Source organism: Sander vitreus, chromosome 20, assembly GCF_031162955.1.
Source record: "Sander vitreus isolate 19-12246 chromosome 20, sanVit1, whole genome shotgun sequence".
Classification (NCBI taxonomy): Eukaryota; Metazoa; Chordata; class Actinopteri; order Perciformes; family Percidae; genus Sander; species Sander vitreus.
Window position 1 is genome coordinate 2042279 of NC_135874.1, and position 17775 is coordinate 2060053.

Here is a 17775-nt window from a genome sequence, read left to right on the forward strand (position 1 = left end):
TAGCTAAACAGTTCATTTTCATTTTCATTAGCCTACAGCCTAGGTGGAATGTTGTTTGTTTTTCTTCGGACTGAGGACAAAGAATCTGAGTATTTTGTGCATGTAAACATAGTCAGTGTTTTGTCCTTTTGTAGTTATATCTTTTTAAAGGAATAGCTCATTATATTTCCACATTTGGAGGGAAATCTTCTTATTCTCTTTCTTTCAGTCTCATTTTCTATAAGTACATGTGTGCATGTAAAAGTAGTCACTGTTGTTTGGGTAGTGTGTACACTGTGTACCGTGTATAACACCAGTGTGTAACAGTGACGTGTAGAGCGACTGTCTGCAGTCATGCGCAGTCGTTTGCAGAAGTAGTACGATGCATGCTGTCATGCAGTGTCTTGTCTTGACCAGAGCACGTTCAGTAAACATCATTGATAATGAAAGGTCAGTTGTCTGTGTACTGTTTGTATATGAAACGTCCCAATGTTCCTTCATCACCATGAAGTGATGGAGACAAAGAAGAGCAGCCGTACCTCTCTCTTTCTTTCTTTCTTCTTAACACTTGTTGCTGCTGTGAGAGCTGAAAAGAAAACCCAATTCATGTGAAATGGACTTCACACCCACGGAGCTGCTACAGTAGAAGCAGACTTGTTAACTGAAAGAGGAACAAGTCACGATGTGAACATGTCAGGGTGTCACACAGACCATTCATTATTAACAATTACAATATAAATGTGAATCAAAATGTAGATGGCAATGCTAAGATTCAAAAAATGTAAAATGTTGGTCACAACATGGAAACCAAAGAAAGTATTTTAGTATTTACATGAAAGTGGATCAATAACAGTATGTTTACAGCCCAGTTCAGACCAAAGAACATGCAGGAAATGATCGCCGTGCTTGAAGCCAGCTGTAAAGCTACCGACGTCATACAGTCAACACGTTTTTGAAAGGAACTCTGGGAGATGAAGTCCCAGAGGCCCGCCTGAAATTACATCTAACGCCGCTAGAAACAACTTAACTCAAATCTTACAGACAATAACTTTAAAGCAAATATTTAGCACATATTCTTATTTTTAACCGTAACACACTAAAACACAGACAAATTACTGTATTGTGAAAACCTACTTGGCATTCTTGATGTGTAGTTTACACCATTTATTTTAGTCTCTTTCTGATCCCCCTTTTCAGTGGTTTAACAGAGGCGAGATGTTGTGTTCACTTACTTGCAACTAAACTGCAGCCACCTACATAGAGATAGTTTGTTTCAAGATTATTAGAAGCTGCATTGGCCAAAATGTAGTACTTGCACAACATACTTACAGTCATATGTCTCATGTTAATAAACCAGCTCACATTACACATGCATGTGTATGTATGCATCTCTATGCATGAGCGTATGTGTGCATGCATGAATGTAACACTGCCAGTCACAGAGGAAGGAAGAAGAGTTTTACTTGATGCGGATATACACTGAAAAACAAGTCAAGACATCATTTCACCAACTGTCAGGATGGAGGACACATCTCTACTCTGGCTGCTCTGTAAGTAAACCATTTCTGAAAAATATCAGCTGAAAGAAATAGGGATCGACCGATACTGGTTTAACAAGGCCGATACCGATTATTAGTCGTTAATGTAACCGATATTTGGAACTGATTTGCATTTACAGTTAAAATGAAAATCTTTAAGTCAAAATTAAGATTTTAGAATGTTACAAACTCACAAAACGTATTAATGCTTTAAGCAATTATTTAATAAATTAGAAACGTTCAACATAACACCCAGTAACAGAGAGTCAGATAGTGTCGTGGGGGGGACATTAAGTCAGACTCAGTGGTGAGTGACACTAGGTCTAAGGGCATTTTTAGATACTTCTTAAATTCTCCTTTTAAGGTATTTGCATATAACCCTGTGTGTTTCATATCAAAATGCTCAGAACAAACTCAGCTTTCTTCATAGTGATGCCCCAAATCGTACCACAGCGTAAAGAGATAATTTGACCCTAAAGCTGAAATATGTCTCAAAACATACCTACACTCAATTGTTTTGGTGCTTTAGTTAGTTTACAAAAGTCTTGGGTTCATAAAAGTAGCATAATATATGAATAAAATAGTAAATAAATGTCTAAAATGAAATTTTGTAATATTGATTTTTGAGTAGGAGTGTTCACTGGTGCGTCTTTTGTCCTCAGAGGGTTAAGTCAGACTCAGTGGTGAGTGAATCTGAAGCAGAGGGACAGAGAGCTGTAGCCAAGCTTTTTTTAATTAATCAACTGTATTGGTTATCAGGCAAAAAAAATGCTGATTCAGATAATCTGCCAAAAAAAACATCCCGATAATCAGTCAATACCTAGAAAGAAATACAAGACGAAAGGAAACCTGATATATCTATAGTCTGGCTTTTACAGTTTACAATTATGATAATGTCATTTTGAAAGATTGTGTAAATGATTTAAAGCCTGTTTTTAGCGTGTTCTTTTCATTTATTATTAAACTTTGAACCAAACTCCAACTAACCAAAGTGTCTTATCTCTTCAGTTCTGACCTCACTGCTGAGCTGCCCAACAAACCAAGGTCAGTACACTGTTTTCTTGTTTAGAGTACTTGTAGAATGTGTAGAGGGCTTCAAGTGTTCAAGTTGAGATCTTTCAGTAGTTTATCATTTAGAAGCCAGTTCTAAATGACACATGAACAACGATACATCTCACCTACATCTACATCCGCCGGCTTTTTCACATACAGAAACCAGATATGGTATGAAACTCTGAGTGGCTTTAGTGTAGAGATACACGTTGTGGGCAAAAGTAGACAGTGCCATGTCATTTCTCCGACGCTCCATTGTTCCAACCATTGGACTAGTGGGCTGTAGGACCAAAGGGAATGTTTCGGGTTATTGAGAGGACGGAACAATGGAGCATCGGAGAAATGGGCAGTCCCCAAGTAGAATACGAGAAAGATAAAGATGAAAAACATCACACTCAATGAGGTTAAGATATTGGAGCGTCCTGGGAGCAAACATGAAGGAAGGTTTCCCAGCTTAGATCAATTATTGCAAGTGTAAAGAAATGAGCTGATTCCTTGATAATTCATGTGAAGTATCAGAGGCCCAGTCACAGTTTGTCACAGTAGCTTTGTGTCACGATCTGTCAAGTGTGTGGCGAGGCTTGGACCCAAATGCAGTTTAGAAGTAATTTATTAAAACAAAAACAGTCTTACACAAAATGTCCTCCAGAAGGTAGCCAGGCAGGAAACAAACGAAACACAGAATCTGACATACAGAAACAGCACGCAACAAAATACAATGATCCGACAAGAGACAAAGACAGAACAGGAACCAAATACACCAGGTAACGAGGACTAACACTGGACAGGTGACACAACAGGTGAAACAAATCAGGGTCGGGCAGAACAATCAAAAAGGCAGGAAACAAACAAAGACAGGAAGAAAGCTAGACAAGACAAGGGAGACAAGACAGACTACAAAATAAAAACAGGAAACAGAACATAACAGAAAAACAAGACTACCACAAAAAACAGCAGTAATAATCAACAACAAGTTTTTCAACCACAACACATTCTTCTCCCTCCTCCCTCCAGCCTCTCTGACTGTGAGTCCCAGCAGCTCTCAGATGTTTAAAGGACAGTCTGTCTCTCTGAGCTGTGAGGAGGACGACAGCTCTGCTGGATGGACTCTGAGGAGGAACGGGACCAGAGACAACAGGACTCAGTGTGGAGATGGCTGGGGAATATCTGCTGGTTCTTCCTGTAAACATCAGCTACGTGGTCTCAGAGGACAGTGGAGTTTACTGGTGTGAGTCCAGAGAGGGAGCAACCAGTAACAGCATCAACATCACTGTCACTGGTAAGATCAGACTGCGGAGTCAGTATTGATGAAGCTGTGTGTGAATGGATGACATGCTGTAGTTTGTCTCTGTGTTCAGATGGACCAGTGATCCTGCAGAGTCCTGTCCTCCCTGTGACGGAGGGAGAAGACCTCACTCTGCACTGTAAAACAAAGACGTCCTCCAACCTCCCAGCTGGTTTCTATAAAGATGGCTCCTTCATCAGGACTGAGCCTGTAGGTCACATGACCATCCACCATGTTTCCAGTTCTGATGAAGGCCTCTACAAGTGCAACATCAGCAGTGATGGAGAGTCTCCATCCAGCTGGGTCTCTGTCACAGGTGAGGAGGTTACCTTTGATTTCAGGAGTTCATTCATCCAGATATTCACCTGACAGCTGATTCTCTCTACAGAGAAACCAAAAACCACAGGCTCACCTCCGAGTTCGCCACCGGCCCCTGAAACAACCTCAGACCACCTCCCCCTTGTGATCAGACTGGTCGTCCACCTGGTGGTGCTGTACTGCATCTCCATTTTCATCATAGTGTCTTTATATCGACACAGGGCAGCAGGTAACACTCTGAATCATTAACTGACCTTACAATCAATCAATCAATCAATCAATCAATCAATCAATCTCACCAATATGGTGTTGATCAGTTAACATCTGATCAATTATCTACATTTTCTTTCTAACCTGCTCTGACTGTAGGAAATGACATGCCCGTCTCCGTGGTGATGACCCCACCCACCCAGGCTGAGGAGGGATTGGATGAAGACTATGATGCTGTCACCACGGAGCATCACTTCTGAACTGATCTGAGAAGAAGCTCAAATGTTTCAAGTCCTCATCAATCAGAAAGAGTGGAAGCCTCAGAACGCTTCCCTGTGGATCTCCACATGTTCTAGTTTGACCTGTAGATGGAGGATGTTGACCTAAGCCCAGTTCAGTCCAAAGATTTGAGATCAAACTATTTTTAACTTGCAGCTTCTTGTAACGCTCCAGTCTGCAGCGTTTTGAAACCTGTTAGTTTACACCAATGAGATGAGACGGTGTATCCTCTGACTCGGGCCGCTCGTTGAGCCTCCGTCTAAAATTCTGCCAACAGCTGACAGTTTGAAACATAGAAATAAAATGGATCATTTCTTTTCTATAGTTTGCAGCTGATTTGACCGTTCCAAAACCAGCCTCTGAAAACGTAACCAGCTGAGTCGCAGCGACACCATCAGCTTGTTTTAGTCGAGCTGAAACGGGCCGCTTCAGAAGTAAAGGTTTCTTTTCGTTGCAAACGTTGCTCTGAACTGGACTTTAGCGGCAGATAGTTGTTCAGGTTCTGCTGTAAGTCGTGATGTTGTTTTTAATCACTTCAGATCAAATAAAATAAAAGGATGAGTATCTTTTCTCTCTGTGCTTTGTTCCAATGTGATCATAACTTCACTTCTCTCATATCCAACAGCCTGTTTCCTTGTAGCTGACATGTGACATAGTCGTATATAAAGAGGATCCTTTTACTGGCTGTCCGACTGCTGTTGATCCTCATCAACTCCGACATCACAATTCAACATGGCTACTACGAGCATCAACAGTAGTGAAAGCTGTGTAAATATACTGTTTACTAGCACTTCTGTTTTATATCATGGTTGGTTGGTGCCTTGTTGAGTGACATTTTGCAGGTGAAGGCCCAGGAGGGACATGACATTTTGGGCGCCTGTGCCTTTCCCCTGGTAGCCTGTTCAGTAATCCATGCCCACTGTTTAAGTGTTTAGACATTAATATTCACAACTAATACTAGACTTTCCTCTGAAACAACCTTTAATATCTGCATTCATACAAAGAGTTACTCACAGCTACAGTATAAGTTTAACTGAGGGCAAGAAAGTAGTAAAGCCAGGAGCACAGGTGTCCTTTCATGAACTTGTAACCTTGGAACTAACAGAGACACTGCCAATATAAAACGTGTCCTTTTCACAAGACGCCACAAGATGGCGCCCTGGTGTAACGGGAGGAACCTGATGTTTACTAGTGACACTCCAACAGTGGAAAAAGAAAATAATGTGTACTGAATACAATATAAATGTAACTGAGAGTTTCTTATGTTGTCTAGACTCAGGTTTGGCTGTAAAATAGAGACTTCCAATGCTGGAACCCAGACGGCACTGAACGTCTCACTTTATTCAACCCCAACACAGACCAAACCAAACACATACCACACTTTATCCACTTCCGTTGTCCCCATCACAATAAAAGCTCCATGTTTACTCTAACTTCCTATTAACCTTCAACTGAGAGGTTACACAATACAATACCAGACATAAATAAAACAATATGCATATAAAAGTTGTTTAGGATTCAAATGTAACAAAATATTTATTTTCCCCACAATATATACTGAGAGTTTTAGCCGACTATCAATATTAGATCTAAGAATATGGATTTATTGCACAAATTCCTCTGAAAGAAATACGAGTTCTAGGAAAAGAAGAGCAGACTGTGGACCGGCCTTTTACACTTCTCTGCATAGAGGGTTTTCACCGACGTCACGTTCTGGGCGGTAACCTGGATGCGCGGCCATATTGGAGGCACTCGGTGTAAACAACTGAATGGAGTAATGGAGTATTGTGCACTTTGGATACTTTAATACTTTATGTCTAAACAACAGAAAAGCTCATCAAAACGCGTCCAAGATGCAAAGGCATATAGGGAAGGACTTGGACCACAAAAAAGACACGATATTTTGAGAAATGACAGTTTACTGGCGGTGCAGATCCCTAACAGTCGGCTCCCTCTTCTTGGATCCATGGCGACCCTGATTCTTCCTTCAGTTGCATATCCCGATATAGTCCCCTACCTGGTGTTCTCGCCGAGCCCGTACACAGGGGAAGACCTTAAATCCTCCAAAAGTTTGGAGGCTTATAACCAGATGGTGTGTGGATGGGTGAGGGAGACGCAGTACCAAGTCATCAACGACCAAGGTGTTGTGAAGGCCAAAGTAAGTAATGCAATAACGTCTTTAATCAACCTAACCTTAACTGTATGACATCATTGTGATACTCAAGGTGTAGCCAAGTGACAAGACAGAGTTTTCCCTCGTAGATCCTGGTTGATCTTCCAACCACAAGCACCTCCGTTCCTCTGATAACTTCTGGCATTCCTCTCCCTGGTTTTTAATAACTTTTGGAAGTCGATAATATTCCAAATGTTTTTCTCGGTCTGACCTACTGGTACAACCTAAAACACAGCAATAATTAACCATTTTCCTTAACGCCGTTCGGGATCTACTTCAGTGCCTGTGCTTTGTTGTGATGTGGAGTACCTCCAACATGGCAACTTTGGGTCTGATGACGCATCTGATGACGCGCCATGAAAACCCTCTATACTGAATAAACTCACGAAGCGCACCGCTGTGCTGTGTGCTTGAAAAACACGGAGGGTTGGGCGTTACTTCCTCTTTAACAGGAATACCCTCGAATTCTGTTGTATGTATATTGCTTTCTTTGAGTGGAAAAAGGGTAAATTTTTTAATATTTAACGCTAATCCTGAAATGTTAGAGAACACATTAAGACAATCAATAACTTTTTTAACCTGAAATTCATCTTTTAAGAAAATGGCTGTATCATCAGCTAGCTGGCAACATTTTCTTTCTTTCCCTACAACGTTAATGCCTTGAAAATTGTCATTGTACAGATGTAGGGCCATCACTTGGACGTTGTCATCGTACAGATGTAGGGCCATCACTTGGACATTGTCATCGTACAGATGTAGGGCCGTCACTTGGACGTTGTCATTGTACAGATGTAGGGCCATCACTTGGACGTTGTCATCGTACAGATGTAGGGCCATCACTTGGACATTGTCATCGTACAGATGTAGGGCCATCACTTGGACGTTGTCATCATACAGATGTAGGGCCATCACTTGGACGTTGTCATCGTACAGATGTAGGGCCGTCACTTGGACGTTGTCATTGTACAGATGTAGGGCCGTCACTTGGACGTTGTCATCGTACAGATGTAGGGCCATCACTTGGACGTGGTCATCGTACAGATGTAGGGCCATCACTTGGACGTTGTCATTGTACAGATGTAGGGCCATCACTTGCATTACTAAGAGAAACAAAAATGGGGCCGCAGGATCTCCTTTTTTATACCATGGGATATGTTGAATCTATGAGTTGTTCCCCACGGAAGTTTAACTGAACTATTGCAGTCACTATACAAACTTTGTATTGCTCTTTTGAAGTATTGACAAAAACCAAAAAAAATCTAACACATCAAATAGAATACTGTGCTTTACAGTATCAAAGGCTTTATATAGGTCTATGAATAAAATGTAGCTGTTGTCTGTTATGTAATGTTTATAGTCAATCAGATCTAAAATCAAATGAATATTGTTACTGATGTGCCCTCCTTGCATAAATCCAGATTGGCAGTCATCTGTAATTGTGTCTAGACATGCCTTGAGTCTTTGTGCAAAAATGTGAGAGAATAATTTTGTATCATTATTAATTAGGGTTATGGGTCTCCAGTTATCAAGCACAAGTTTGTCTTTATTAGGTTTAGCGATCAAGGTAATTATACCGTGACACATAGTTGGTGAAAGTTTGCCAACGTCTACTGCCTCTCTGAAAACGTAAAGTAAAAATTCAGAAATATGATCTTGAAATACCTTGTAAAATTCACCAGTGAGGCCATCATTACCTGGGGCTTTATTATCTTTCAGTTTACTAATATTCTTTTTTAATTCATAGAGTGACAGCGCTTGATCACAGATGTCTTTGTGAGTTTGGTCAACGCCTCGTGCCTCGTTTGTTATAGAGATGAAAAAATCAGATGTGTTAAGACCCACCAGATTTTGTCCGTAATATACATTTTTATTTCTTCCACAAAATTCGAGATTTCAGGGGGATCTTCAGATATCTGCTCTTTAATCTTAAATGTATGCATATTATTAAGACTGGCATTTGTTTTTTCTAAACTATGAAAATATTTAGTGCTCATTTCACCATGTACCATCCATCTCTGTCTGGACCTGATAAAAGCACCCCGTACTAAATATTGATATACATTTTCCAACTCAGATTGTAATTTGGTTAACTTATTGATATCTGTTTGAATATTGTCTTTTTCATAAATAGAAATTATATTCTTAAGTATTCTATCTTGTTCAAATCTTTTCTCTTTTGCTAATTCTTTACCCCTTTTAATTGCCATATTCCAAATCTGAAATTTTGTATATTCCCCATTGTTGACCATACATTTTTTCTTCTTGAGCTTTCCTCCAGTTTTCATTTATAATTTCATCTGCTTTTTCTTTAAAGGTTTTATCACGTAAAAGCGTATTGTTCAATTTCCAGAAATTTGGATTACATCTACAGTAATTAACTGGTTCTTTTTATGCAATGTTAAAGATATCATTTTGTGATTAGTGAAGATTGAAGGTTGTATTTTGACTTCTTTTACTTTATCTATTAATTCATTTGATATAAGCCAAAATTCAATCTTGGATATTTTTGATTAATCTTTGTTATTCCAAGTGAACTGGATTTGATCTGGATTATTTACTCTCCATATGTCACAGCAATTAAGATGCAAACACAAGTTATTCAATTCTCCATATGTGCCTTTTAAAGAGCTATGAGGGTGACAGTCTTTTGTGGGATTGCTGATACTATTCCAATCCCCTCCTAACAGTAGTTTAGCATTTATGAAGGTATTCAGTAAAGTACAGATTTCATTTTCAAATTCCTCAAATAAAATTGTGTTTCTTAGGCTGTTATTATATCCATCCATCCATCTTCGTCCACTTATCCGGGGTCGGGTCGCGGGGGTAGCAGCTCCAGCAGGGGACCCCAAACTTCCCTTTCCTGAGCCACATTAACCAGCTCCGACTGGGGGATCCCGAGGCGTTCCCAGGTCAGGTTGGAGATATAATCACCTAGTCCTGGGTCTTCCCAGAGGCCTCCTCCCAGCTGGACGTCCCTCCACCTAGTCCTGGGTCTTCCCAGAGGCCTCCTCCCAGCTGGACGTCCCTCCACCTAGTCCTGGGTCTTCCCCGAGGCCTCCTCCCAGCTGGACGTACCTCCACCTAGTCCTGGGTCTTCCCAGAGGCCTCCTCCCAGCTGGACGTCCCTCCACCTAGTCCTGGGTCTCCCCCGAGGCCTCCTCCCAGCTGGACGTGCCTGGAACACCTCCCTAGGGAGGCGCCCAGAGGGCATCCTTACCAGATGCCCGAACCACCTCAACTGGCTCCTTTCGACGCGAAGGAGCAGCGGCTCTACTCCGAGCTCCTCACGGATAACTGAGCTTCTCACCCTATCTCTAAGGGAGACGCCAGCTACCCTCCTGAGGAAACCCATTTTGGCCGCTTGTACCCTGGATCTTGTTCTTTCGGTCATGACCCAGCCTTCATGACCATAGGTGAGGGTAGGAACAAAAACTGACCGGTAGATTGAGAGCTTTGCCTTCTGGCTCAGCTCTCTTTTCGTCACAACGGTGCGATAAATTTTATTATATCCATATATATATATGTTACCCAGAATGAAAATATCATCCATAAATTCTGAAATTAAAATAATCCACCTTCCACAATCATGAGCAACTGTTTTAAGTACTTTTCCCTGAAAGGATCCTTTCAGAATAGCTACACCAGCGGAGTTATTATTTCCCCATTGACTTTTCCAAAAATTTTAATCTGAAACTAAGGCATGCGTTTCTTGAAGAAAATAAAAATCTGCCTTGAAACTCTTACAAAATAAAAAAAAACAGCCTTCCTCTTTACCTGTTCTCGTATACCCCTTACATTAAATGAACAAAGTGACCCGTTCTCGTAAACCCTTTACATTAAATGAACAAAGTGACCTGTTCTCGTATACCCTTTACATTAAATGAACAAAGTGACCCGTTCTCGTATACCCCTTACATTAAATGAACAAAGTGACCCGTTCTCGTAAACCCTTTACATTAAATGAACAAAGTGACCTGTTCTCGTATACCCCTTACATTAAATTAACAAAGTGACCCGTTCTCGTATACCCCTTACATTAAATGAACAAAGTGACCCGTTCTCGTATACCCCTTACATTAAATGAACAAAGTGACAGAGACAGGCTGAACAATAAAACAAAAAAGTATCTAGAAAAACTAGTGTTAAATGAACCGTGTGCAAAATGCTTTTCTTCACCTTTTGAATATTAATAAATTGCAACAAACAGGCATAAGATTATACACATCTGACCTCTGAGACTGTGCTTTTCTAACATTGAGAAAATATTTTTTGGGATGAAGGTGCCTTAAAAGTGGAATCTCAATATTTCAATTACTTCAGAACACTATTTCTTTTAGTTTTATTTTTAGATTAGATCTAAGCTTTAGAACTAAGCTTTCAACAAAGCATAAATGTAACTTTTTACATTTGTTTCCAACCCAGTTGTGTGGAGTTTATTTTCCATCAACTATTACAGTCTGATTTCTTTACCATCAACGAAGGCTCTGGATCCGACAAAGAAGGCTCTTTTCCCCTGCTTGTGTGCATCTTCAATCCGTGGCCAAAGTTTGTTGCGCTATTCCTTGTCTTTTGTGGTCAAATCTTCTCCAAATTTCAGCTTCTTCATCTTGAGGAACTCCGACTCCTTTGCACATTTCCACAGCATTTCTTTCATCGACCGGTATGTTAATCTTGTTATCACTGGCCTAGTTTTACCACAGTCTCTCCTTCCAATTCTGTGGCTCACGTCAATGTGGAAGCGTAGATCTTCTCCGGCGTTTGGTCTGATTGTGCTCCAGATGTCCACGACACGCTGCTTCACATCCTCCCCCTCTGGCTCTGGGAGGCCGTATAGTAACGTTCCATCTCGTTCATCTTATCTTCCATTACTGTTATTCTCTTTTGATGGTCATGACTGACTTGTTTGACCATTGTAATTTCTTCTTTCATGTCATGTACTTTTTGAAAAAGACACTCTGATGTTTTCTTCAAATCCTCAATTGTATCAGTATTCTTCTTTATCAGTATTGCGAGAGAGTCGGCCACAAGCCTTACAATATTATCTTGCATCTCAGAGAGAGTGGGCTCCGTTTTCCCTTTTTGTTGTAGCAGGTGTACTTGGCGCTGAGACTGGGAGTGGAGTTACTTCTTAGTCAGCATTAGTATATAAGTGCATATCTCCCGCTTTCACAACTTCCATGACGTCGTCTGTCAATATTTTCTTTGAGAAGAATGTGAACAACTTGTTGATTTTTTTTTTACCTTGGTCTCTTGTTCTTTATCCCCCATCGTTGAGGTCTTTGTAGTGTTCGTCTTTGTTGTTGTCAGTTAGCTTATTCGTCTTTGTTGTTGTGAGTTGTCTGAGTTAGCTAGCTAGTGTGACTCCCGTTAGCTTGTTCGTCTTCGTTGTCGGAGTTAACTAGCTAGACTCCCGTTAGCTGGTCCCAGTTGTTGGTTTTACAGCAAATGTAAAATATAGACGTTCAGAAAATGGTCAATGAGAGTCACAAGCTGTTTGCTTCAAATAAATTCCACTTTGAAGGTGAGAAAAATATTTTAAAGTTTAGCAACGCAATTTCTCGACTGTTGCTGTCGCCATCTAGCCGCCCGCAATCATGGCTGAGCGTTCATGGCTGAGCGTTACTGAGCAGCCTCCAACTGAGCTTGAAGACGTAGATGTGATGTGAGCAACCTGTCTGAAAGTTGGAAGTCTTCTGGTAGCTGTGCCAAGAGAAATCTCAATCATTCCCAATCTAGCAGAGACGGAGAGCGTAGGTATATGTAAGGAGATAACATAGACACAGGCTCATTATTGATCACTAAAATGATAGTTAACATTAGTAATTACACTTAAACAGCTAATGGAAGTCCAAACTGCCTGAGAGCTTCTCCTGTACTATACGGTAACTCCTCTACTATGAGACAGGAAGTCTCGTGGTTATGACCCAATTGTTAGGCTATTGTTATAAAAACGTCTGCTACGGAGCCATAACGTGAGCTACAAGGTAATGGAGCCTTTTATACACTGTCGTGTTTCTTTAGAAATAAACAACGGACAAATAGAGTCTTTAAACGCTTCAGATGTAAAGGTATTCTCTGTCAAAGTGACGTCAGAATGAATGGCAGTCAATGGGATGCTAACGGGAGGTGATGGCTTGTTAGCATCAGAATGGCTCCATAGGAGGTACGCATTGTGAGGAGAAGCTGACCCCCTTGGGCAGCCTTTCAGCTGATCTAACAGCTGATTGGTTCGATGACGTTTTATATCAACTTTTTATTGATTTTGAATTGGAGGGATTTTAGCTGCTATTTGTCTGATTTAAAGGCTTATTCTGGACAGAACACATGTGTGGCTGATAGTTACGTTTAGAAGTCAGAGAGACTAAATCTGATCAGATTACAGATCATCTATTAAAATCAGCAACTGATCACATGTAGAGCATGTTAACAGCTACTCTGTCATAATGAAAACAGCTGGAGACTGTGTAGGAGCTGATATATGGGTCTGAGAACATTTTATTGAATCGGAATCGGACCACAGTGTTTCTGTCACTTCCTGTTCAGCCTGAAGGCTGCTGACATCAGTTGGTGACTTGAGAGCGGATTTAGTCTCCGCCCCGCTGCCGCTGCAACTTTGCAGTTCATCGCCAATGAGCCTATTTTCTTTAGTAGATGTTTCCTTTTTCTCTGTAAAGGATGTAACGGTGGCTCTACGCTCTATCAGCTCTAATGGCTACATTTCGGCTCCTGTTGTTTTTTCTCTCTGGAGCAGCTTCTGGTAAATATAAGCTTTGATTGTGAAAATGTGTATGTAACGTTAGACATTAAATGTTTCATCGTCATGTGCGTAGCTAGCTACATTTCGTCTAACACATTTCTCAAGAGCAGTTATTGACAGGGACACAAATACTACAGCCGATATTGTACTTGTATATGTTCTGTGTAGTTGCTGAACTCCAGTAAGTAGTCTGGAAAGCTGTTTTATTACATCTAAACATCGGATGACGAGATTCTTCTCTCTAATACAAGTGACGCTGAACTGAGCCTCAGCTAACTGAGTTAGCTAACGTTAGCTAACTAGCCGTCCGGGCGGACACTAAGTTGTAAAAGTAAACAGCTTAATGTGATGAAAGTGATGAAAACCCTTTGCTATCGTCAGATGGGTGATGACTTTGTTCAGTTAATTTTCTGTCAACAGTGTGACGTTACTAACGTTAGCATTAAAGCACGGTGGATGGAATTAGCAGGCTAGCTAGCTACCAAACAAGCTAACTGCCGTCAAGCCAGCTGACCCAGTGTTTTTGCTGTACGTGATTATTGTAGCTTTACAGTAATAGCGTTTCAAAATAAACGCATTCGTCGGGTACATAGAACAATCTCGACAGTCAATGACAGCAAATATCGTCAAAGGAAATGTACGGAATTGTGATATTTACTTTAAAAGTAAAAGCTCAAATAATTGACAATTGTAAGCTTAAGCCAATAGTTTTTTTTATTGCAATTTCTAACAAGGTCCTTTCCCCACACACTAATTTCACTTCAGGGTAATAGTAGACGTACGTACCGCCTCGTATTGCCACCCAGGAAGTTTCAAGTCATTCCGGTGTGTAGTTTCAAATTAAAAGCCCACCAAAGATTCAAATATGAGACTAATTACATATGATTTGGGATTCAGTTTAAAAGGAAACGCCCTGTAATCAAACAATAATTCCCCTTCAGGGTTATAGTCTGCGACCCCATGGTGTGACCCATTAAGTTTCTCTACTATCAGACAGTCCAGTATCATAGCATGTCCTGTAGCTACTATCCAGACAGTCCAGTATCATAGCATGTCCTGTAGCTACTATCAGACAGTCCAGTATCATAGCATGTCCTGTAGCTACTATCCATACAGTCCAGTATCATAGCATGTCCTGTAGCTACTATCCAGACAGTCCAGTATCATAGCATGTCCTGTAGCTACTATCCATACAGTCCAGTATCATAGCATGTCCTGTAGCTACTATCCAGACAGTCCAGTATCATAGCATGTCCTGTAGCTCCATCCATACAGTCCAGTATCATAGCATGTCCTGTAGCTACTATCCAGACAGTCCAGTATCATAGCATGTCCTGTAGCTCCATCCATACAGTCCAGTATCATAGCATGTCCTGTAGCTACTATCCATACAGTCCAGTATCATAGCATGTCCTGTAGCTTCTATCCATACAGTGCAGTATCATAGCATGTCCTGTAGCTTCTATCCATACAGTCCAGTATCATAGCATGTCCTGTAGCTACTATCCATACAGTCCAGTATCATAGCATGTCCTGTAGTTACTATCCAGACAGTCCAGTATCATAGCATGTCCTGTAGCTACCATCCATACAGTCCAGTATCATAGCATGTCCTGTAGCTACTATCCAGACAGTCCAGTATCATAGCATGTCCTGTAGCTCCATCCATACAGTCCAGTATCAAAATCAGTTGTAAGATAACGTTATGGGGTCTACTTAACACATCCCTCTAGCCCTCTGACCTGGTGAAATATTAACCTAAAGCTGTCACATCATATGGATACAACTATAAAGTTACCCTAATTTGCCTGTTCCCAGGATTAACACTTAGCGATGGTTAGCTTGTTACCTGTGGTGATATATGCTAAATGTAACGTCTCTTTCACTCAAAAAAATTTCTAATGTTGAAGTGGAAATCAAGAGAATAGTGGCAACGCCACACCAGTTACAGAACAACATGCATCTCAGGGTCAGTCCACATTACGCACAATAAGCAGTATGAACTCACTGATGTAATGCCATTTATTTATTTTCTAAGTGTTAGTAAGCTCAGTGAAACTGAGTCCAGCGTGAGGGAGACCCGACTCAGAGGAGGAGAGGTTAGTGAGGCCAGCGTCTCCACGGCAGGTGATCTGCTGCGCCACGCATGGATGAAATAATGAAATAGTAAACAGGACTACAGTAACAGAAATATGTGCAGAATGAAGACAGTGAAGACGGCCCAGTGTTTGGTGGACCGGGTACACCTTGTTCACTTAATAGCCTACAAATCATCCACGGGATCAATTACGCATCACATGAGTTTACCCCCCCGACACAGCGTTTGTTCCTGGGGAGATGGATCCGTGCGGAGGACTTGGTGTCGCCATCAACAATGCATTTTTTTTATGTGAGTACGTGTGCGTTATGTTGCACATTATGGCAAAGGACAGGGGACATGCAGCTCGTCATACGTTTCCCAAATGTATATGTTCCAATATAAGAAAATAGAAATACATTTAGATTTAAAAATCAATAATTGCATGAAAACAGATTGACGAGTCTTGAAGCTCGAGTCCGAGTCAAGTCTGAAGTCAGCTGTTAGTGCGACTTGAGTTCCCATCTCTGTGACACACAATACATATATATATATATATATATATATATATATATATATATATATATACACATACATATATACACATATATATATATATATATATATATGTGTGTGTGTGTGTACGTATGTGTGTGTGTACGTGTGTGTGTGTGTATGTATGTGTATCTATCTATCTATCTATCTATCTATCTATCTATCTATCTATCTATCTATCTCTCTCTCTCTCTCTCTCTCTCTCTCTCTCTCCATCTTCATCCGCTTATCCGGGGTCGGGTCGCGGGGGTAGCAGCTCCAGCAGGGGACCCCAAACTTCCCTTTCCCGGGCCACATTAACCAGCTCCGACTGGGGGATCCCGAGGCGTTCCCAGGCCAGGTTAGAGATATAATCCCTCCACCTAGTCCTGGGTCTCCCCCGGGGCCTCCTCCCAGCTGGACGTGCCTGGAACACCTCCCTAGGGAGGCGCCCAGGGGGCATCCTTACCAGATGCCCGAACCACCTCAACTGGCTCCTTTCGACGCAAAGGAGCAGCGGCTCTACTCCGAGCTCCTCACGGATAACTGAGCTTCTCACCCTATCTCTAAGGGAGACGCCAGCTACCCTCCTGAGGGTATATCTATATATATATATATATATATATATATATATATATATATATATATATATATATATATATATGTATATATGTATGTATATATGTATATATATATGTGTATATATGTATGTATATATGTGTATATATATATATATATGTGTGTATATATATATATGTATGTATATATATATATATATATATATATATGTATGTAATGTATGTATGTATATATGTATATATATATATATATATATATATATATATATATATATATATGTATATATGTGTGTGTGTTGGGAGGAACAGCCTCCCTGATCTAAACCAGAGTGGTTGTTTGTTGTTGGACTTCTGTGCTAGTCATGGATTGTCTATAACGAACACCATGTTCGAACATAGGGATGCTCATAAGTGTACTTGGTACCAGAGCACCCTAGGCCAAAGGTCAATGATCGATTTTATAATCGTTTCATCTGATCTGAGGCCGTATGTTTTGGACACTCGGGTGAAGAGAGGTGGTGAGTTGGGTCAGGGGGTGGGGGAAGACTCTGGACAGACCTGGTAAGCCCAAACGGGTAGTGCGGGTAAATTGGGAACGTCTGGAGGAGGCCCCTGTCCGACAGACTTTCAACTCACACCTCCGGCGGAGCTTTTCGTGCATCCCTGTGGAGGCTGGGGGCATTGAACCTTAGTGGACAATGTTCAAAGTTTCCATTGCTGAAGCTGCGGTGAGGAGCTGTGGTCTTAGGGTCTTAGGGTCTTAGGTGCCTCAAGGGGCGGTAACCCACGAACACCGTGGTGGACACCGGTGGTCAGGGAAGCCGTCCGACTGAAGAAGGGATATGTTATCCCAGACGACTCCGGAGGCAGTTGCAAGGTACCGAAGGGCCCGAAGGGCTGCAGCCTCTGCCGTGAAAGAGGCAAAGCAGCGTGTGTGGGAGAAGTTCGGAGAAGACATGGAGAAGGACTTTCGGTCGGCACCAAGGTACTTCTG

At 41.2% G+C, this 17775-nt stretch overlaps 1 protein-coding gene and 1 pseudogene across 2 annotated transcripts in view; both read left to right on the forward strand.

The window, feature by feature from the left end:
* Positions 1 to 1433: 1433 nt before the first annotated feature.
* Positions 1434 to 5228, forward strand: LOC144535552 (uncharacterized; annotated as a pseudogene). The gene is made up of 6 exons (XR_013503675.1): positions 1434 to 1529; positions 2526 to 2561; positions 3585 to 3849; positions 3929 to 4171; positions 4244 to 4402; positions 4543 to 5228. The product of XR_013503675.1 is annotated as an uncharacterized LOC144535552 (transcript).
* Positions 5229 to 13411: 8183 nt separating this feature from the next.
* Positions 13412 to 17775, forward strand: part of LOC144535034 (myelin-oligodendrocyte glycoprotein-like) — a 14956-nt gene continuing 10592 nt past the window's right edge. Inside the window, exon 1 of the mRNA XM_078277280.1 lies at positions 13412 to 13592. Within this exon, the coding sequence (XP_078133406.1) occupies positions 13544 to 13592 (49 nt within the window). The 5' untranslated portion in view covers positions 13412 to 13543. The remainder of the gene's footprint in view (positions 13593 to 17775) is intronic.